General features: G+C 42.2%; 1 protein-coding gene across 2 annotated transcripts in view; it reads right to left on the bottom strand.

Annotated features, from left to right (window-relative positions):
• The window catches only part of GC (GC vitamin D binding protein), a 293,245-nt gene that overhangs the window by 90,798 nt on the left and 179,239 nt on the right, over positions 1-23,208 (bottom strand). For both annotated transcript variants that reach the window (XM_085641007.1, XM_085641008.1), the window contains exons 8-10: positions 18,851-19,050; positions 8,233-8,365; positions 7,659-7,756 (exon numbers count right to left, since the gene is read on the bottom strand). In XM_085641007.1, coding sequence (XP_085497133.1) covers positions 7,659-7,756; positions 8,233-8,365; positions 18,851-19,050 — 431 coding nt within the window. The remainder of the gene's footprint in view (positions 1-7,658; positions 7,757-8,232; positions 8,366-18,850; positions 19,051-23,208) is intronic.

Raw genomic sequence — 23,208 nt, forward strand, 5'->3', positions numbered from 1 at the left:
GATCTTTTTCCATGGCGTCCTAATAACTCAAAGTTTTATCGACTATGTTGTAAAACCCAGCAATGGGTGGAACATTTCTCAGAAATGTACGCCGAAACTCCCAGAGGGCCTTATCGACTACAGAACAAGAAATTGTACCATTTGGTCTGGGTAGTACGAATGATGACAAATTTACCCCATTTTCTATGGAAGAGACATTAAGGGACATCCATTCTTTACGCCCAGGCAAGGCTCCCGGCCCGGATAAGGTCCCGGGGAACTTTTCCGTTCAGGGCCCGATGTATGGGGACCATACATCAATACACTCCCTCTAATAAACTCATGGCAGGCAACAGCATACCGAGGATGTATGACGTTACAACGCACACTTTTACAACGCATGCACTTACAACGCATTTTTTACAACGCATAATCCATTACAACGCATGACATTACAACGCATGACACTACAACGCATTTTTAAAAAATACCTTTACAACGCATTGCCATTACAACGCATACTACCTTTACAACGCATACCATTACAACGCATTATATTAAATTACATTTAAGGTAAGTATTAGATAGTATAGGGGTAAAAATTACTATTCTAACTCCAGGGGGTGCAACATTAGGGTAAGTGTTGGATAGTGTAGGGGTAAAAATTACTATTCTAACTCCAGGGGGTGCAACAGTAGGGTAAGTGTTGGATAGTATAGGGGTAAAAATTACTATTCTAACTCCAGGGGGTGCATCAGTAGGGTAAGTGTTGGATAGTATAGGGGTAAAAATTACTATTCTAACTCCAGGGGGTGCATCAGTAGGGTAAGTGTTGGATAGTATAGGGGTAAAAATTACTATTCTAACTCCAGGGGGTGCATCAGTAGGGTAAGTGTTGGATAGAATAGGGGTAAAAATTACTATTCTAACTCCAGGGGGTGCATCAGTAGGGTAAGTGTTGGATAGTATAGGGGTAAAAATTACTATTCTAACTCCAGGGGGTGCATCAGTAGGGTAAGTGTTGGATAGTATAGGGGTAAAAATTACTATTCTAACTCCAGGGGGTGCATCAGTAGGGTAAGTGTTGGATAGTATAGGGGTAAAAATTACTATTCTAACTCCAGGGGGTGCATCAGTAGGGTAAGTGTTGGATAGTATAGGGGTAAAAATTACTATTCTAACTCCAGGGGTGCATCAGTATGGTAAGTGTTGGATAGTATAGGGGTAAAAATTACTATTCTAACTCCAGGGGGTGCATCAGTAGGGTAAGTGTTGGATAGTATAGGGGTAAAAATTACTATTCTAAATCCAGGGGGTGCATCAGTAGGGTAAGTGTTGGATAGTATAGGGGTAAAAATTACTATTCTAACTCCAGGGGGTGCATCAGTAGGGTAAGTGTTGGATAGTATAGGGGTAAAAATTACTATTCTAACTCCAGGGGGTGCAACAGTAGGGTAAGTGTTGGATAGTGTAGTGTAATATTATGCGTTGTAATGGTATGCGTTGTAATGGTAGTATGCGTTGTAATGGAATGCGTTGTAAAGGTAGTTTTTAAAAATGCGTTGTAATGGTATGCGTTGTAATGTCATGCGTTGTAATGGATTATGCGTTGTAAAAAATGCGTTGTAAAGGGAGTGCGTTGTAAAAGTTGCGTTGTAAAGGTTGTTCCCCGCATACCGACTACCTGGCTAGGTGCCAAAATAACCCCTATCTTCAATAAAGGAGACAGAACATTCCTAGTTACTATAGACCATTCAGTCCGATTGATAAATTTCAGAAGGTTTTCTGTCACCAAGTACTTGACAGATTACAAAGACTGGCTGAACAAATTGAAGGTCCTATCCCTGTTTTAAGCAAGGTTCTGCACCAAAGTGAGTACTATTGTCCTGGTCTTTTGCTTCAACCTCATAATCTGTAAATACTTGGCGCTCTCCAATGACCATCTCTACATGCCCGTCATAGATCTGAGGGCTGCCTTTGATCTGGTCTTCAGACAACAACTGTAGTCCACTTTAGCTAGAATGGGCATAGGACCAAGTTTACTGGATGTCCTTATTTAATGTATCTTTGATTTAATTTTAAATTTATTATGAAAGGAATTTTGCCCAAGTAAGGGGGGGACTCACAGACCGTATATCCATCGAATGCGGCATGCGAAAGGGATGTGTGCTCGCCCCCACCCAGTTCTTTTTTTATATAAATGACTTGTTTGCACGATTGTCCTATGCAGCGTGGATTTTCAATCCCCGTCTTACTATTTGCGGATGATACTGTACTACTATCCTGCACACCAATTGGTTTGCAGAACTTCCCGAGCAGCTTAGTTGACTATTGTGACACCCGAGGTTTGGAAGGGAATACATCCAAAACAAAAATTATGGTTCTTAAAGCACACAAATCATTCAAAGTGGGGTTTCATATGAGAGGCACTAAACTCCAACAGGTAGACTACTCTGATTATTTGGGAGTTAGGATTGACAAAACTACCAAATGGAATGCCCAAAAATTAAAATCAAAATTATCCCTGCTCCTTAGCGCTGTGGCAGTTATCAAGCGCTATAAAACAACTACCCTGAAAACAGTATCCCTAGTCATCGGGATATGTAGGGAAAAAGTGCAATCTGCAGCTCTTTATAGTGCAGAAATTTGGGGCATAGAGAACTTCAGTGGGTTGATATCCAAAGAGAACAGCCTTATAAAATCCCTGTGCAAACGGTCAAAAAGTACTCCGACTGTTCCCTTATTCTTCTAAACTGGCCTTAAAAGGATTGGAGATCTGGCCAAGCTAAGCCCTCTACTCTTCTTGGCTAGTCTATTGTCTACTACGGAATTAGCCATGTATAGCCCAGCTTTGGGGAAGGTTGTTAACTCAGGGAACAGTACCATCATTCTTTGGCTTTGCCACATCAAACGCCAAATAGCCACTCTAGGTTTGGGCATGTACTGGACTAATCCTTCCCTAATGAACAACAATATTAAGGGAGTCGTTAAAGAGAATTTTTGAGCCTACCTGACCGATTTTTACCTTCTTAATACTAAGGCAGGAGGGTTGGTTAACGAGTTTAAACCTACAACATCACTTAAAATGTATATGGATGCTTATGTACCACCACTAGTTCGCACCTTGCTTAAAAAACATTAGGGTAGGCACATGTTAGTGAATAAATACACTCATAAATAGGACCCCAACAGATCTAAATCACAAAACCGCTCATTTTGTAAGATCATAGAGGATGTTGAGCATTTACTATTTTTCTGTTCGGCATATGTCAAATCTAGGCGGTCCTGCCTAAGGTCAATCTATATGACCTTGGGCACGAGACACTTTAGTGAAGTTTACCGAATTGTATTTATTTATTTATAGAGCGCAGCATTCATCCCGAAGGATATTACGGCGCTATGTTGCGAGAACTCGTGGTAGGGCCGCCGATGGGTGTGGTGGAACTGTCAGGTATTAGACCTTGGGGAAAAAATAAGTTTTAAGTTTCTTTCTAAATGCTGTATAGTCAGCCGTGAGGTGTAGGTCTTGGGGTAGTTTGTTCCACTTCTTAGCTTCCAGATATGAGAATGAACGTCCTCCTGCCCTCACTTTCCTTATTCGTTTTGTCCTGGCCTGCGCTTGGTGACCTTAAGCACCTCGTAGGGACATACAATTTGATTTTATTCTGTAGAATTCTAGGACCACACTGGTGCAGGGCCTTGTGTGCATGACTGAGCAGCTTAAATAATGCTCTTTAGCGCATGGGTAGCCAATGGAGCTGTTTCATGCACATCGATGCTGAGCTCAGTCTGCTTTTATTGCCCACCAGTTTAGCAGCAGCGTTTTGTAGCACCTGCAAGCGTGTAAAGAGCTACTCTGCCATGCCTACAAACAGTGCATTTCCATAATCTAACTTGCTGATAAGCAGAGCCTGGATAACTGTTCTTCTGCATTCCAATGGGATCCAGGGGAAAAGTCTTCTTAGGAGCTTCAGAGTTGCAAAGTCTCTTCCACATAGGACTCACACATGGTCCTTCATGGAAAGGGTATTGTCGATGATGATGCCTAGGTTTTTTGCACATTCCTTGGGTGCTGGGGCATCTCCCATGGTTTGTGGCCACCAGGAAGCATCACAGATTTGGTTGGCTCCTCCAAAGAGCAGGATTTTGGATTTCCCTGTGTTTAGTTTCAAGCAATGTTCTGACATCCATAATGCCATCTCTGAGAGGCAGTTGTTAACTTTTACCCTGGTATCCTCATGCCTTTCTTCGAGAGTTATCATCAGCTATGTGTCGTCCGCATAGGAGAAAATACTATAGCCCCATTTCCTACTGATTTTCGCCAAGGATGACACATAGCCGTTAAAAAGTGTGGGGCTCAGGGATGCGCCCTGTGGGACGTCACAGCTGATGGCGTTGGGCTTTGATGAGAACTGGCCCATTTGTACCGTTTGTGTTCTATTGTTTAAGAACGAGCTGAGCCACTGAAGGGCTTTGGTATGGATTCCTTTTTCATGCAGAATTTCCAGCAGGCGGTTGTGTGAGACCATGTCGAACGCTGCAGACTGGTCCAACAGGATCAGGGCTACAGCCCCCCCCGATCGGTCAGAGATCTTATGTTAACTATGATGGCCCGAAGAGTTGCCTTCGTGCTATTAGTGGCCCTGAAGCCGGTTTGAGAGGGATCTAATAGTTTGTTAGACTCTAAATAGTTCGATAATTGTCTATTTACCAAACTCTCTAAGACTTTGGAGAGGTATGGAAGTTGAGAGATCGGCCAATAGTTTTTAGGGTTGTGAACATCTGTTCCTGCTTTCTTCAACAGGGGGGTCACTACTGCCTATTTCCAAGTTTCAGGGAAAGCTGCAGTATCGAGAAATTTGTTGAGTAACTGAGTAACATAAGGACATATTACTGCTGTAATCCGAGCGAAGATGAAGTGGGGGAATGGATCAAGGGAGATCCTGATTTGACTTCCCCCATTGCTTTTATGACCTTTTCCTCTGTAAGAGGGGAGAAGTTGCCCATATTAGATGGGGCATCTGGATGAGGGGTCAGATGTTCCCAGTTGGTGGTGGCTACTGGGGAGTTAGTGCTGAAGGAGGAATAGATTTTACTAATTTTGTCAGAGAAGAATTTGCTGATCTTTTCGCAACCTTCTTCTGAGGGTGGCAGTGTTTGGAACATACTCGCAGGTTTACTGAGTTCTTTTACTATTTTGTACAGCTCTTTTGCTGAATTGCAGTTCTCGTTTATTCGTTGCACAAAGTAGGTCTTCTTGGCCTTTTTAATGGCATTATTATAAATCCTCAACTCTGACTTGTACCTCAGCCTGTCCGTTTCTTGCTTGGACAGTCTCCATTGATGTTCTATAGTTTTGCACTTTCTTTTAAGTGCCCTGAGTTCGGATGTGCACAACTTCTCGGAATGGGATCTTTTTATCGGTTTAGGTTTTAGTTTGGGTGCGCATAAGTCCAACGTTTTTGTGATCTCAGTTTCGAGATTTACTGCTTCCATGTTAACTGGGAGAGCACTCAGGGTCTTTGAGTTGCCGAGGGTAAAGTGGGACTGGAAAGAGTCCTGAGTGACAAGCCTCCAGGCTCTGTTTGCAATCTGCAAGGACTTGCAGGGTTTGATTGATCTTACTGGCAGACTGAGTGAGAAGGATACGAGTGAATGGTCTGCCCAGGATAGAGGTTTGATCTCCAGGATAAGTGTGGACTCAATATACTAGAAAATAGTAAATCTAGTGTGTGCCCTGCGATGTGTGTGGGTCCTTTGACCCACTGCTTGAGTTGGAGAATCTGCATATCACTTTCCAGGTGTGTTACTGCGGAGTTGTTTGCTTTCTCAAAGTGGACGTTAAAATCCCCTATTACTAGGTAGTTCTTGTGTTTCAGACATGCAGGGAGAAGTTGGGTGAGTAGTTTAGCACTACGTTCAGCTTGATGTCCAGGTGGGTTACAGACCACTGCTCCAGCAAATATTTTGTGTGGCCATCTTTGGATACCTGAAAGGATAATATTTCATGCTCTCCTAGTTGTGCCACACTGACATGCAGGCAGGTGAGATAATCTTTAAATAAGATAGCCATTTTTTTTAAGGACAGATTGTAGTATTCCGATTGTACTGAGTCTCGGTAGCTATTTACAAGCTGTCTGGTGACTAAGGAAATTACTGGGACTTTTGTTGTAGCACTTTAAATAATTAATTGAACTGTGAAATTTTGGTTTACATGACTGTAGTGAATTGTATGCATCTCTCCTTATCTTTCTTAAGTTACATTATAACATCAGCTGCGGCTGGTGCAGGTAAGAGCATTGGGGCAGAGGGGGGCGAGGTGGGGGTGTTCGACAGACGACAAGGAGGTAAAATAAAATGAAAAAAATGAAAACCACGTACCTTGCGCTCGCCGCATCGCTGACTTGGCGATGTGGCGAGCACAAGGTAAGTGTTTTTCTTTTTTTAAATGTTATTTTACCTCATTGTCGCCTCTAGATTCACCCCCTGCCCCCGTCCCCCCCCCCCCCCCCCAGCTCTTACCTGCACCGGACACAGCTGTATACCATTATTACATTGAGGTGAGACAGAATTAAATCATTGCTGCTATGTACCTTGTTTTTAAACCAAGTATTTATTCATGATTGTTTTTAACATTTTACTGCATGATGTGTTTTATGGACTTGATCCCGAAATAAGCATTTAATAAAAATACTATTGTTGCTAATTTTTATATCACCGGAGCACAAAAGCATTGGCAAAATTGGATCTGGCATTGCTAAGCTGCTGTGGTGTTTTTTTTATTACTAGGGTATGCCATAAAAAGAAAAACAATAACAAAAAAAAAAGATCTGCTATCAAAATGGCGGCCCTATTCTTGCAATAAAAAATATATTTAAAAAAAATAACTTGCATATAAATTTGATAGAACAGTACAGGTGCTCCTTACCAGGCAAATGTACATACTAAGCGCCTAGAAACCCTGTTTAGATTTAATTAACATCACAGCAAAATATGATTATTATTGGTGCAAAGAAAAAATAATAAAGGCTTTGAGTTGTCGTAACCTGAAGACATACGGCGAATACACAAGGATGTTAACAAAATCGAAAGATAATGAGTGAAAAGAAAAAAAAAACATTGGCAAAGTGAAGGGCATTTCTGTTTTTAGGTGGGAGTGCACGTGACCATGCAAAATGCCTTAAAGCCAATGCTTGAAGTGAACTGACTCATTATCCCTTGCTGTGTGCTGTGGAAGCAAAATGTGAATGGAAGGTTAACGGACCAATGGTTGAAGGGTAGTGGCCCAGAACCCCTTTATATAGGTGTGTATGTACACATTTCTATTTAGGATTTTTTTTAAAAATTACATTAGGCCGGAGATCCATTTAAATCCATCTCTAGGCGACACCTTACGCTTACAATGAACAGGCAACGCAGGCTGTGATCTGTACATGTGAAGAGCAGTCTGGCAGGCCACTTCTGATTATGTTTAATTTAATACCATATTCTACTGAGCTCCGCAGTGTTCAGCCCCAGCTATGAATTATTTTGAGGTTTGTTTAGCTAGGAAATGTAGCAATAGTAAATCATAAATGTGTGCGCTTTGGGGTACATGCGATGGTATAATGGTAAAATGATGTACCATTCGACTGCACATTCAGTTTACAAGACGCCAATATCCCACACTTGTAATTTACCTTTTCTTAAATTCCGTAAATGGATATTTGCTGTATTCGCCACATAACTCGTTTGCTTCTGCGATGAACTTAAACATCTGATCCACTAGTTGTGGTCGCTACAAGTAAAAAAATATTCACACACGTCATTTCGAAACGAGAAACTTGATATAAGAAAAAGATAAACCAAGATGGTGCTATGCATGTTGATCCTGATTGGTGTAAATTCAAAACGATAAATAAAGTATTTGAACAAAATTAAAATATAATCAAACCTACAGTGCGCCTATGGAGAATTGATAGCAATGGGAAAATGTGTTGTAAGACAAGTCACGCTTTTTCTGGGAAGATGAGTGTCATTACAATATATTGTAGACATGCACCAGGTTATCATTCCAATAGATAGATGCATGCTCTTTTGTTTTTAATTTTAATGATGCTTTTAGATATAAAATGACAGAATCCAGCAAGAATCTGGGCTGCCCATACAAAGGCCCCCATTATGAGTGGGCTGTAATCAATCCCATTGCATTCCCAGCCCAGTATAAGTGAGAGGTGTAGAAAAACCTCTGGGGGATGCATGTTGATGTCTCACCTTCTTGGTCAGGCATGCGTTTGGATTCTGAGCACTGCAGCATCCCTGGATCACACTGAGAGAAGCTTCATGAAGCTTGTCCACAAATGCTTCTGGCAGCTTTGTGTTCCTCCTTGCTATCTCAAAGGAATACCTGAAATAGAGACCCGAGGGAGAGTGAGCAAGTAACTCTGGGGCCAGCACCTTCCAAAAGTTCGACAGGGCTGCAGAAACTGGAATTTATTTATAGAGTAAATGAAAAACAAGTCAGTGGAATGAATGACTTAGACAGTTGCACAAACATACATTAAGTGAATGGTTTAGAATGGACAATGAACATGGAAATACAACTACACACAACAGTAGGATCGTATAGGGAAATCACAGCACTTCACAATTCATGAATTGTAGCGCGGAGAGGCCATTTCCAACAAGCCTCACTTCAGTCTCTCAATTGATTAAAAAAATAATCTAGTGCCCACCAGTGCAAGAATGCACCAGTTGGAGAAGATAGTCCAGTTTAACCTCTCTAGATGGATCTAAATTCTACTCTATGCAAATTTTAAAGAATTGGTCATTCTAGATCATACAAAAAGCTACACTGTCTAACCAATGGCAACAATACATTCCAAAGCCCCACCACAATTATGAAATGTTTTATGTAGGGCGTACATTAGTTTAAAAGAAAAATTAGGGCCTAATTAAACGATCTTAAAAACTAAATATCAAACTGTAAAGAGCCCCAGAAAGTGCAAAGGGAGGAAACCTAAAATGTTTCCGATCAAATTCAATTAAATTAAATTCAACCAATACTTTAATGGAATAAAATAATTAATCATAAAAGTGCACACTTAAAACATACAATAAAATACATTCACATCAAAAGTTCATGCTAGTTCGACAACGGGCAGCACATTTTAAAAAGGATCCCAAAGCAACACGAATTGACGGGTTTTGCAATGTCTGAAGGAAAACAAGGGCCCTTGAACACAAGCTAAAATGATGGGCTTTCAATATGGGTGATAAAAACATATAGGGGCAGATTTTCCCTTGTTAAAAGTGGAGCAAAAGTGGAGCAAGGGGCTTGTAAATCTGCCCCCTTGTATATATAACATAATATTTGCAGACAAAGATAAAATGCAGTAATGATTGACGGCAAATATTGTCACATGGACATTGAGGGAAACAGCCCCCCCCCCTCCCTTACTGCCTCAGTAAGACAGCTGGGTTAGAGACAGCATTGAGCTGCAGTGTCTTTGGGAGTGGTGAGAGAGGCTGCTCCCTCCAAACCTGGCACTGCTCTCATGCAGCATGAGAGGAAAGTGGTAATATATTCTGCCATAAGACAGCACTAGGAAAATATGGGATGGGCTTGCATCAGCTTGTGGACTGCTGTGCAGACGTGTTCATAGGTGGTCGATGGAGTGTGTTCTGGAGAAGTACAATAAACAGCAACAGGTGAAAGAACAAGAAATACAAAAACAGAGTATTGTATGGGGGAGGTGTTAACCCTCCCTAGTTGATCCATGCTTGGGGATGGCCGAAGGAGGGCGATCCTCAAGCAAGGATCCATCCACTAGGCACCAGGGAAGAGGGAGCAGCTCCCTGGGCAAGGGCCTTTGCACACCCCAAATTTTAGGAGTATATTCAGTCTTTCTGCCCCCCCCCCCGGGGGTAGTTGGGGGCAATAGCCCTCAATCTGCCCCATAGGGGCAGAAGGCACACTAGGCACCGGGGATATTTATTTGGTGCAAATTTTGGAGTAGGGGGTGCCTAAAATGGGCATGCAACTGCCCCAACCCCCCTCAAACAAAACCCACAGTCTTTCTGCCCCTCTTGGGGGGGGGGAATGGGGTTATCATCCCTGATCTGCCCCCCGGGGGCAGAGAGCCCACTAGGCACCAGGGGGTATGTTTTTTTTTAATATACATAGGGGTGGGGGCTGGCCAAAATGGACATGCCAGTGCGCCCAAACACAAATTGGACAGTCTTTCTGCCCCCCTTGGAGGTGATATGGGGGTTATTACCCCTGATCTGCCCCACAGGGGGGTAGAAATACCACTAGAAACCAGGAATAAACACTTGCTTTATTTTTCCTTTCTTATCCAGTCTTGGGGCAGGGCCAGGGAGGTGACTGAGGGGAGTGGTAGATGTGCTCCCTTCACTGCGCATTACGGTTTGGCCAGCAGTCTCAGGCTAATGTACAGGTTTGCAAAGTTTCCCTAAGTGCCAGCTGAGGTACCGTCCAAAATCCACTGCTAGGCCCATTGCAAAAAAGAGTGAGTTTTCACTGGAATATGTGATGTGCCCATGTTGCGTTTTGAGCCCTTTCCTGTCCCGAGCACTAGGCCTACCCTCACAAGTGAGGTACCATTTTTATTGGGAAACTTGGGGGGAATGCTGGTTGGAAAGTTTGGGGCTCCCCGCAAATTCCAGAACTTTCCATTACAGAAATGTGAGGAAAACGTGTTTTTTTTTAATAAAGTTTGAGGTTTGCAAGGGATTCTGGGTAACAGAACCTGGGGAGAGCCACACAAGTCATCTCATGCTGGATTACCCTGGGTATCTATCTTTAAAAAATGTACAAGTTTGCTAGGTTTCCCTAGGTGCCAGCTGAGCTATGATCCAAAATCCACAGCTAGGCACATTGCAAAACAAGCATTTGCAATGCAATAGGTCTCGCATTTGCAAGAGTTTCATCTATTGGCATTGTAAATGACAATGCCTTTTATTTATGTTTTGCTAATTAACACATAAATGAAAGGCATTGTCATTTACAATGCCAATCGCTCACACTCTTGTATACGCGAGACCTATTCCAAGAAGCGTCCACCATTGTCCAGGCAGCTCGGAAAGTGAAAGAATGCATGGTGCGCTGAATGTTGCAGGAACGCATGTCGTGCCTGCAGCAGGAGACTCATTAAAGAAAATAGTGCTTACAGACTAAACAAGCACTAGGCAGGCGTACGTCAACAAAGGTAGTTTTCTAGTGAAGTATAACTGTGTGTCATCACGTAAGGAGGAGAAGAAAGAACACAGCTGATTACAAATATCTGAAAATGCTGGTCTGAGGAGAAAACTGACAGCGTTTGTAAAGAGGGAAATCCTTACCAGGTGAGCCAGACTCCTACTATAATTTTACGATTCTGTGAAAATGGAATAAAGATAACAGTAAATGTGGCTTTGTCTGAAATACGACTGCGCTGCAATATGGTAAAATGTCAGTACAGTAAGAAAAAAAATGAACGGTTCATATCTTCTTAAAGTAAAATAAAATGAAGCGATTCTGGGTTTCAAAAAGCAGGAAACCTAAATACCATCAATGATGTTATCTGCTGTAATGATTGAAAAAATGTTTTTAACGTTAACGGTTTCACGCAAAACGTTGATTACTGGAATAAGACGCATGTAGAAAAATTGCAGCCTCAATTTTATAGAGTGGAATATACACCTTGATGTGCTGAGACTGGGCATGCGTATGTGTAGTACGTGAATCAGCGCAGAGCAAGCACTTCCATGTCACTTAACTATGTCTTTCATTTTTCTGTAAATGTTTGCATGTTACGGAATTGAAGACCGATTATGATCATCTACTACTGAGATTAACATAATGCTAATAAGATTAATAGTAGTGCAAAAGGCACAGGCCCTGCCCACTTGTAAGAACGAGCTGTGAGGAGATGCCTGTGAGGTGTCCGCGTGTGTTTACAAGATGACTCAGGCAAGGCCTGCAGCACACATGGCACCAACAAAATACCCTTTAGAGGCGCTAATAAGCACAGTAAAGGAAAAAAACACAAAGGGCCCGAAACCATTAATGCAGCTTGGTCCACAGGCATAAACCGGATTATGTTAAAGGTCAGTTCAACCCAGAATCTGACTTTATACATTCCTTCTGGACGCGTTCAAAGAACAGAAACAGCCTTTCGACAGCCGCCTGTATGCATCCATCTCACATTTGGGGCAGATTGTTTTCAAGATTTTTTTCTCGGAAATTCTAAAATCAACATCCCCTGGCAATTCCACAAACAGCTCGACTGCTTAGGATTAGAGGTCTGACTTGTTTAGTTTGCTTGTGGCAGAAAGAGGATAATTGTCAGACTCCATCAATCCCATGCTCTTCCTTCACATTTGAAATGACTTCCGAATATGTGCGCTAGATAAGAAGAAACGTGGAAAAGCAGCTGCAACGTCGGGCTAACATCATTAAGAGATAAGTGTTGAAGACAGTCCCGCAATTTTCTCGAGGAGGCTATGGAAGGAAGTGACGCGGCTCCTCGTTATGCTGAACTAATGTAAACAGTATTTTATAAAGCACTTCAGACATTTTGAAGCGCTCCAACTTCCAAGCAGAGGAGATTTAGGTACATTTGAAATGAGATTCACACATCTAACAGTACCGCGATACGCTTGTGAACCTGGTGGGCACACCACAGTATATTTACTACCCACGTTACTCACCCATGCAGACAGGAGCTGTTTTTGATGCAAATTCAGACGCAACAATGGGCATCTCACAATTTCACGGCACGGCTACTACTGGAAAAAACAAGGGGTGCGCGCACGCGCGCCACAGCGAGACATCTGCTTTCAATTATCGCGCACGCCTCTGTGCACGATAATTGAAAACAGATGTTGGTCCTGCGGGTAACCGACACCAATAGGCCATGGAAGGAGCAATGCGCCCTCTTTGGCCAATTGCGTGCTGTCTTTGTGAAAAAGACGCACGCAAAGGCCAATAGCGTGGCCCGAAAGGAAAAGCACACACACGAGCGTGTGCGATTCCTATGTCAGTTTTCGAACCCCCTACAAGAAGTCTCACACTGCGCGAGCAGTGCTACACACTACAACGCAAGGCACGAGACCTACAAAGGGTTAGTTTTCACTGTAAAAATATGATAGGTCCACGTTGCGATTTGGGCTGCTTCCTGTCGCATGCTCTAGTCCTACCCACACAAGTGAAGTACCATTTTTATCAGGAGATTTAAGGGAACACAGAACAGTTGTTATTATCAATTGACTTTCTATGCGTTTTTGCCTTCCAAATGTAAAACAACATGTAAAAAGGAAGCCATTTTTAAAAATGCTCTCTAATTCACATGCTAGTATGGGTACCCACAATTTTGGAGATGTGCAAATAATAGCTCTATATTTTGTTCCCATTTAGAAAATGCATAGGTTTCCTTGATAGCAATTTTTCACTCTTTATATTTTACTAAATGAATTGCTATATACCCAGTACACAATGAAAAACCATTGCCAGGTACAGCTCAGTTATTGGCTCTGGGTAACCCAGGTTCTTGTTAAACCTACAAGTCCTATACATCTTTGCAACCAGAGGGTCCAGTAGGTGTAACAGCAAATTGCTTTAAAAAATATGCCATACTTGCAAGAAGTTACAGCTGAAAACGTTGGCACGATTGGCTGTCTTTTTACATCAAGTTCAGTATTTTTTTATTTCATATGTTAGTTTCTATAGGAAAACCTTGAAGGATCTACACAAATGTCCCCATGCTGAATTCAGACTTTTGTCTATTTTTTAGAAATGAATAGCTTTCCAGGATCCATTATTGCTTTCACACCCATCTCTACCACTAACTGGAAGGAGGTGAAAGCACAAAAAATAGGAAAAATAGTTTTTTTCCCAGTAAAACGTCAAAACTGTGTAGAAAAATGTAGTTGCCTGTTCCTGAAAGCTGGGAAGATGGTGATTTTAGCACCACAAACCCTTTGGTGATACCATTTGCAGGGGAAAAACTGGACATGTTCTTCTGTAGCACTTTTTCACCATTAAAAACAATAAATTAGCTGTATTTTGGCAAATTTCTTGGTTTTCTCCAGGGCAATCCACACATGGTGGGCACCTTTAGAATCCTCAGGATGTTGGAAGAAATGGATGCAGATTTGACGTGGCTACCTTATGTGGACAAATAGTTACAAGTGCTTAAGAGCAAACTACCCCAAATAGCCCAAAAAAGGCTTAGCAAGGGGTGTGGGGGAAGGCCTAGGAGCAAAGGTGTTAAAGTCCATATTTCTTAGGGCCCATGTAACATGGACATATGAAAATTATTTCACAGGTTCCTGTAAAATACCCGTTTAATTATCATGATAACAGCCCCTGACGACTACACTGCATGGTTCTCCATTGTTTATGACTATTTTATTTATGAAAGTTAAACAAAATACGAACTTTCTAATTCTAATCAGTGCCCTCTGTTAACTGGGGCAAAAACCATTTTCAACCATCTCTTTCCCTTCTCCAGACTCCTTCATTAAAAACACCTTTGAAGAGTGTTTTTCTAAAATTCTACTCCCTTCACTAACTAATTTAGGGCCTGGCGGATATCCTCTTCCACATCTCTCTCAAAGGTCTAGACAGCATAAGGCAAATCTGGTAAACGGATCGAATACTGCACAACCTCACTCACGTCATGATTGTGCTATCTCTTAGAGATCAAGAGGCAGCACACACAGAAAAGGGTATATTTACCCCAAGGATATATATATTTTTTCAAACACTTTCACTCAACCTTCCCCTGAACAAGAGGGGGATATTGTACACACTGGAAAATCTCCTTATCAACATACTGCTCAATAATTGAAATGTTGAGCGTAGTTCAGTACACTATTAAGCTGACTGAATTTAAGAGGTTGATAAAACCATCTAAATGTATGAAGGGAGCCAGACAGGAGGACTTGCCATAACAGTTTCATTTCTAGCTAAAATATTACTTATCTTGGCACAACTTTTTCATTTTGAAGTGTTATAGTATAAGTTCACAGAAACTCCTTGTCAGATTTAATAAGGTAGACAGTAAGGGCAATATTAGGTGACTTTTATAAACCTAGGAATAGATTCAGGTCCTTATTACGAGTTTGGTGGTTTTCGGCTCGGACCGCCACCCCTACGGTCCCAGGAAGATCGCCAAGTCCGTGGTGCACCCGTCTGCTGGATTGTGAGTTTAATCCAGGGTTGGTGACTGGTGCTGCAGTGGTCTCATTGCGGCAGTATGTTAGGCTTATAGGAGAGCCTAACAGGCATACTGCCGCTGTGGGAGAGCTTGCAGTATGTTCCTGCAAGGTGTAGCATCTGTATTTCCACCACACTTTTCATGGCAGGGTCCCTGCCAATAAATGGGTGGTGAAAATGTAGGTCGTAAGATGCTCGGCAGTGCCGGCATCGGCCCGCCAGCATATTCAGGACCTTGGAAGACCACAGCCTCAGTGGGATCCTTTATCCCAGCAGAGGCAGCTGTCTTGTGGTGGTCCCACCGCCTCACTCATAGGGCAGACGGGTGGCGGTGGTCGGACTGTCATCGTGAGTACAGCGGTCTCAGGACCACCATACTCGCAATAAGGCCCTCAGAGTTTGCTGGAGAGGAAGTCTCACCAAAAAGCTACAGATATCCTAGAGTCTATAGACAACAATGCCTATAAATAGGGCAAACACGACATACACTACTTATTGGCAGATGTTCCACATCTGCCAAACTCTAGCTCTGTCCCCTATTTTCTACACAATTGTTTTATATGTTACCATTACAAATGTATGATAGTTAAGTCGGGCAATGTACTCTACCGTCTGAACATTGTCCATTGTCATTTCATTCTTTGAAGGAAGGTAATGTTTTGTATTCTACCTTGCTGAATGAGTAACTGTTTCTACAAGTACTGAGCTGTGACGTTTGTTCAAAGCATAAGCTTATCTCTCTGTACTTCGTTCAGCCATGACATTTTAACTGGACTTATATTGTACTTGCTTTACTCTTAAACTCACAGACACTCTCCGTGGACTGTATTTGAACATCCATTTGGCCAGTACATATATCATATTGATGCCTTTTAAAAAAGACCAGAAACTTCATCACACATGTGGACCTTACAATGTGGGTTCCATTATTTTGATTTAATCAATCTCTCCTTCCCTCGTTTAGTATCCTCTTGCAGCTTTTCTGCTATTTTTGGCCTGTTCTCTTTCCTGTCTATGAAACTTATGGCCAGATGTATGACCTTTTTTGCTGTCGCAAACAGGAAATCGGCCCGTTTGCGACCGCAAAACTGGTCTGGCCTATGTACAAACCCTATTTTGCGAGTCGGCAACCGATTACCGACTCGCAAAATAGGGTTTGCAACTTGCTATTAGGAAGGGGCATACCAAGGTCGTCCCTTCCTAATAGCGAGTCCAAATGGTATATACCATTGTTTTGCGACCGCATTTGCAGTCGCAAAACACTTGCAGTTTACCACCTACTTCAAATAGGTGGTAAGCCACTCGCAAACAGGAAGGGGTCCCTAAGGGACCCCTTCCCCTTTGCGAGTGGGTGCAAAAATATTTTTTAAGAGCAGGCAGTGGTCCCAGGGACCACTATCTGCCCTCAAAAAATTAAGCTGAAAAGTTTCATTTTTCTTTTTAAAATGCATCTCGTTTTCCTTTAAGGAAAACAGGCTGCAGTCAACAAAAAAAACCTGCTTTATTTAAAAAGCATATTACAAAAAACAGTGGACCCTAGTAGTTGGGGGATTAAGATAAGGATAGACACAAACTAAATAGTATTTATGTCCTTTGTCCAGCCGGACAGGAATTTATTTGGCGATGCACAAATCAGAAAGTGATGTCAAGGGGGCACAGCCCGTGACCTACAGTGAACAAGACAAAACAACAAATATAGGCAACAGCGAGCAAATCGGTCTGTATACTTATAATCAGTGAACAGACTTGATTATAATTTGAGTGACCATTGTACATAGCATTCACAAGCATATTCAGTACATATGATCCTATTGTGTCGACGACATTTCGATGCCGAAAAACAAAATAATTGGCATCATCTTCAGGACAAATATATAAATCATGTTTGTCTTGGAATTATAAACAATTTGCCTTTCATGCTACATACAAACGACATTTGTTGGGAAAAAATAAGGGAGAGAAGGGAAAACCGTAAATACGAGGCCAGGCATGTTAATTTAGAACAGAAGTGACATGGATAAAATTAGTGATACGGTTTGCACCAAACGGACCGTTCTTTTCAGGCATGCTTAGTCCTAGAACAACGATGTCATACTGTGCACTAAACAACCTACTTCAAATAGGTGGTAAGCCACTCGCAAACAGGAAGGGGTCCCTGAGGGACCCCTTCCCCTTTGTGAGTGGGTGCAAGAATATTTTTTAAGAGCAGGCAGTGGTCCCAGGGACCACTATCTGCCCTCAAAAAATTAAGCTGAAAAGTTTCATTTTTCTTTTTAAAATGCATCTCGTTTTCCTTTAAGGAAAACAGGCTGCAGTCAACAACAAAAAAACTGCTTTATTTAAAAAGCAGTCACAGACATGGTGATCTGCTGACCCCAGTAGGCCACCATCCCTGTGAGTGCCAGCCATTTCTAATGGGGTCGCAAATAACACCTGCCTCATTAATATTAATGAGGCAGGCAATTTGCGACCCCATTAGGAATCGCTAACAGTGTCTGAGACACTATTGTAAATTGCATTTTGCAAGTCGCAAAGCGACGCAATTTGCGACTCGCAAAATGTAAGGGTCGTACATTTGGACCCCAATCTTTTGTAAACTATCGCCATATTTTAGAGCAAATAGTGGTCATCCAGAGGCACTGTAGTCAGAAACCTTCTATTTTTTATGAGTATTTACGTAACTATCTAGATACAAAATAATGAAGGGTGCTAGTGCCAGAAATCTTTACCCTGTATTGCTCAGCTAGATATGCACAAAAGGAGTTCAGTGGAATCTGCTAAATCAGCGTACTCCAACCAGTAGCTCTTGAGCGACTGCCAGCTCTTCAGCTACCCTTTCAGCTACCGCAATTGCGGTCGCAAAACACTCACAAATTACCACCTACTTCAAGTAGGTAGTAATGCAATCGCAAATGGAAAGGGGTCCCCAGGGGACCCCTTCCCCTTAGCAAATGGATGCGAAAATATTTTTTAAGGGTAGACAGTGGGCCCATGGACCACTGCCTGCCCTTAGTAAATGAAACGCAAACGTTTCATTTTTATTTTTTTAAATGCATCTCGTTTTCCTTTAAGGAAAACAGGCTACATTTAAAAAAAACAAATAGCTGCTTTAATTAAAAGCAGTCCCAGATATGGTGGTCTACTGAGCCCAGCAGGCCACCATCCCTGGGAGGGCCAGCCATTCCCAATGGGGTCTCAAAATGCGAGTGCCTCATTAATAATAATGAGCAGCACATTTTGGGACCCCATTGGGAATCGTAATCAATGTCTCTGACACTGTTGTACATAGTAAATTGTGACTCGTAATTTGCGACTCGCAGTCGAGTGAAAATTGCGAGCAGCAATTTACTAGGGTCGAACATCTGGCCCCTAAAGACCACTGTAGAGGGCAAAGTCTTTGCAATGATGGATCATGGATTTATGACTCACTTACCAGAAACAATTAGACTGGGGGGTGCAGATTCCTTTAAATCTAAGATTGCCTTCAAATCCTACATATTCAAATATATTTTCAGAATTATGTTTATGAAGTCTGAATGTTATAGGAAGGACACTATTCTATCCAATCTCTACGCTGCGTAAATTGTTGTAATGCAATCACTTGTGGCTTAAGTCTAGCAAACCATCATTGCAGAATCAGACACATCAACGACAGCACAATTTGCTTACTTGTCCATTACACGTTTTTTGTTTGCACCGCACAGCTCTGCATTAGTCGGCTTCTGGGGCGGCGGCAGCTTGATGTTGTCCGCAGTTGGCATGGAATATAGACATAGTAGAGCTTCGATGGAAGGCCTTTTGCAACATTCAGCAACTTTTTGACTTTTGGAGGAGAGCTTAGTGCAGACAGATTGCACGTGAGTTGACATCTTCAAAGAAAAAATATCACAAGAGTGGTCAAAGGGTTGTCAGTGAGGTGAGTATTAACACACCCAATAATTCAATGAGGTTTGCTGTTTTTTGACCTGGGAGTGCATGGGAAATTAAGTGTGCTGGAAAAGAACATGCTCAAAGAAGAAGATCGCCAAAGAGAACTGATTATTCATCACCCAACAAAGAAACACATCTGCCTCCATACAGGACACACGCGAACTAGTAATTGAATTTGGCACAATCAGTGTCACGCTGTCCCATGTCACAGAAGTGGGATGTTCAACCAGTCTCTACATTATTAGTCAAGTCACTTTGCGTTCTGGTACTTACAGTCTGGCTATATGATCAAATAAAACTACAAATACCAATATGCAAGGGAGTGTGAACTCAGTTCGACTCGCTGAATAACTGCCACGACTACTTAAGGATCTGTGTAAAGTTGGGGTACTGACATGTTTTTGTCAATACTAGAAGGGAGCTGCCATATTTCTTGCCTTTAATTACGGAAAGTTGATAAGAGGAACTTTAGTCCAGGAAAGAGCCAGGTTCAGTCCCTTTTTTTTCCCAAGAACCTTTAAATCCCTCTTCTACCTCCCTTGTTGGCTAAGAAAGCTTGCGGCGAGGAGCCAGAGTGAAGATTAGTCCTACTTCAGCTTCTCAATCCTTACCAATCAAGTTGAGTCCATCCTGATAAGAGTTGCAAGCAACAGTGGCATTCACCCCACATGTCAAGGGTTTCTGCTAGCAATCAAGGCAAAATGTTGCCATGGTACTCCCCTTTTTGTCAAAACGTTGCTCCAGTATGGCAGGGCCAGCATTTTGTCATCGGTGATCTTATGCAAAGAGTTGCATACATTGTAGCAGTGCCACAGCTTTGCCATAAACACCCCCTATATATCATAGGTAGCCTATAAATCAGATTACCTCACATGCAAAGATCAGAATTTGCCATGGGTGCTCCTATATTACATTTGCCCTCTGTCATGCAATGAATTACATTCAATATGTGTCATACTAGCGTCTTTCCAAGGGTGCCCTCATCTACCTAGAATTACTTACATTGTGCTTGACCTGCATTTTGCTTGGGCATCATTCCCATACATGTGCCAAGGGTGCCTTATGTGCGATCACATGCTTAACACACACTCACTTGCACAATACTCACATGCACTCACACTAACACACACTATCATATAAACTCACTCTCATATACGGTCACGCACTCTCTTGCACAATACTCACATGCACTCACACTAACACAAACTATCATATAAACTCACTCTCATATACAGTCACGCACTCTCTTGCACAATACTCACATGCACTCACACTAACTCACACTATCATATAAACTCACTCTCATATACAGTCACGCACTCTCTTGCACAATACTCACATGCACTCACACTAACACACACTATCATATAAACTCACTCTCATATACAGTCACGCACTCTCTTGCACAATACTCACATGCACTCACACTAACATACACTATCATATAAACTCCCTCTCATATACAGTCACGCACTCTCTTGCACAATACTCACATGCACTCACACTAACACACACTATCATATAAACTCACTCTCATATACAGTCACGCACTCTCTTGCACAATACTCACATGCACTCACACTAACACACACAATCATGTAAACTCACTCTCATATACAGTCATGCACTCTCTTGCACAATACTCACATGCACTCACACTAACACAAACTATCATATAAACTCACTCTCATATACAGTCATGCACTCTCTTGCACAATACTCACATGCACTCACACTAACACACACTATCATATAAACTCACTCTCATATACAGTCACGCACTCTCTTGCACAATACTCACATGCACTCACACTAACACACACTATCATGTAAACTCACTCTCATATAGTAACACACTCTCTTGCACACACCTGTGCAATTTCCAGATTTGAGGTTTCCGCTTCTGAAGCCGCCGATGTGATTTCACTACTCATCTGCTCCGTCAGAGGCCACGTGCATTTCTTTTCTCTCGCTCTAGTGCAATTTTCCCTGCAAGCCGGCTTACTTATAGTGGGGTGTCCCCTACATGTGAAAGGCAATGTGTTCCCAGTAGTGCTCCGACTCACTTAGACTCAAGGCTTCAACTAAGAAGAGGTGGACAAACATGGTAGTGATTTGTGGGCGCAACCAACCATAGAGTAGGAGTTTTGGTCTGGGGGACATTCTTGGTGTCACAACATGATAGAGTGTACCATGACTCATGAGAACAGTGCTTAGTCTTTAGCAACACAAGTGCAGTCACCCAATGACTGAATCTAATTTTTTTATGATGTCAGTCAGTGGGCGATGCCATGCAGTGCAGATTTACCAATTTTATTTCCTTATGATCATTGAGATGGAAGATTTAGAGGCTGATTCATGTAAATCAGGCGGGGCGTGTAGCCTGAATAAGCCGCCCCATTGATGAGGTATCTGTAGAAGCGTTGCAGGATCCATGTAGAAGCACAACCTGCAAGTGAGATGCATGAGTGGCTTTGCTTACATAAACATAAGTGTAACAAGTCAATGACTGTGTGGGCGTGTGACAGCACATTTCTCACTCTCTTTCCCTCTCTCCCTCTCTCTCTCCCTCTCTCTGTCTCTCATGGGGTTGCTACTATTAACGCAGCAGAGTGCGGGATGTCCCAGTTGCGGCTCTCTTTTACTTATTAATCAAAGGAAAGGGGACAACTTTCCTTGCTTGCATTAGCTCATGGCATCCTAGCTCCATCACTCTCTCTGGCCTACATTTCTCCTGTCAGCGTTGAATATTCTGGAATACTTGTTTTGCTTGTAAAATGTATGTATTTTTATGGCCTGGCATAACAGAGCAGCTGTAGCCAGACAATTATTAGAGCATCACTAGAGAGGGGCTTTGGCTCCACCCACAAATTAGGAACCAGAAGTACCTGTTTAGATTGGTCAGAAGTTGTGTGCTTCCACAAAAAAAAGTGCTTGCCCTCAGCTGTGATCATTTTATTTATCCAGCTGGCTGAGCTTGAACATTCAGGGATACACACAATCCATTATAATGCTGTAAAAATGTCTTATATAACTATATACTTTAGGGTGTCTGTCTTTTTCTGTCAGAAGCACGGATGGGAGGAGGGCAGTCATTACCCTATGTGGATTACCAGGTCTGGCTTGGCAGTGCAACTGTCACATGACCTTTTAAACTACACCCATATTCTTCTGCAGTTATTTGCTTCGATACAAATAGATATTAATCCCCATGCTGTTAATTTGTAGTGGTTCACATTACCATAAAAGGTTCCTTTAAATCCAGACCAACTGGCATTACCAGTGCTTGTTCTATTCTTAGGGCATAAAAGAGCATATGGCATGCCCACCACATGAATGCTACCATGAATTTTACATAAATCGGGGATGGTGGCACGTAGGCTTGATTTTGATGCAGTTGTTACATACCGCATTTTCTTAAATTTGTTTACATACCAAGTTCAGAGTCATTGATTGCTATCAGTTTTAAAGATGAAATTGACTTAGTCAGTTTCATTCACTAAAGTCCTGCGCTACTCTACTTCGTTCTGATCATAGAAAAAGTCCGATTTTGTAAATGTTGCCCCTTAGGCCCCAATTTTCATAATTATCACTTTTCAACTGCTCTGCTTTCTGTAAAAACATTGAAAGAAGAGCAAAAGCCATCTTTTTAATGTATTATTTGTTTACATGTATGAGCAGGTTATATGCATATGCATTTTACTCCCCCACACTGTGCTAGAAAGGGCGTGTGCAACATATTTTGATGTCTGGAAAAATAGCAGGGCAATATATGTCAAATGAATTGTTGCCTAGTTTGTCTTCAGATGGCACCAACAATGGGTGGAATAAATACCTTGGGGCTCATTTATGAGCCCCTGCGTCACTTTTGCGCCGCCGGTGCGTCACTTTTTGTGACGCACCAGTGGCATTAAACATGCGCCATGTTGCGCCATATTTACAAAGTGACGCATCTAGGTAGATGCGTCACTTTGTAAACCCCTGCGCCACATTATACCTGCGCCAGGTATAATGTATGCAAGGGGGGCGTTTTGACGCAACAAAGGGTCGTAGAAGTGACGCAGTGAAATCTACGAGATTTCACTGCGCCACTTCTA

The sequence above is a fragment of the Triturus cristatus genome, chromosome 2_2, assembly GCF_964204655.1.
Source record: "Triturus cristatus chromosome 2_2, aTriCri1.1, whole genome shotgun sequence".
Classification (NCBI taxonomy): domain Eukaryota; kingdom Metazoa; phylum Chordata; class Amphibia; order Caudata; family Salamandridae; genus Triturus; species Triturus cristatus.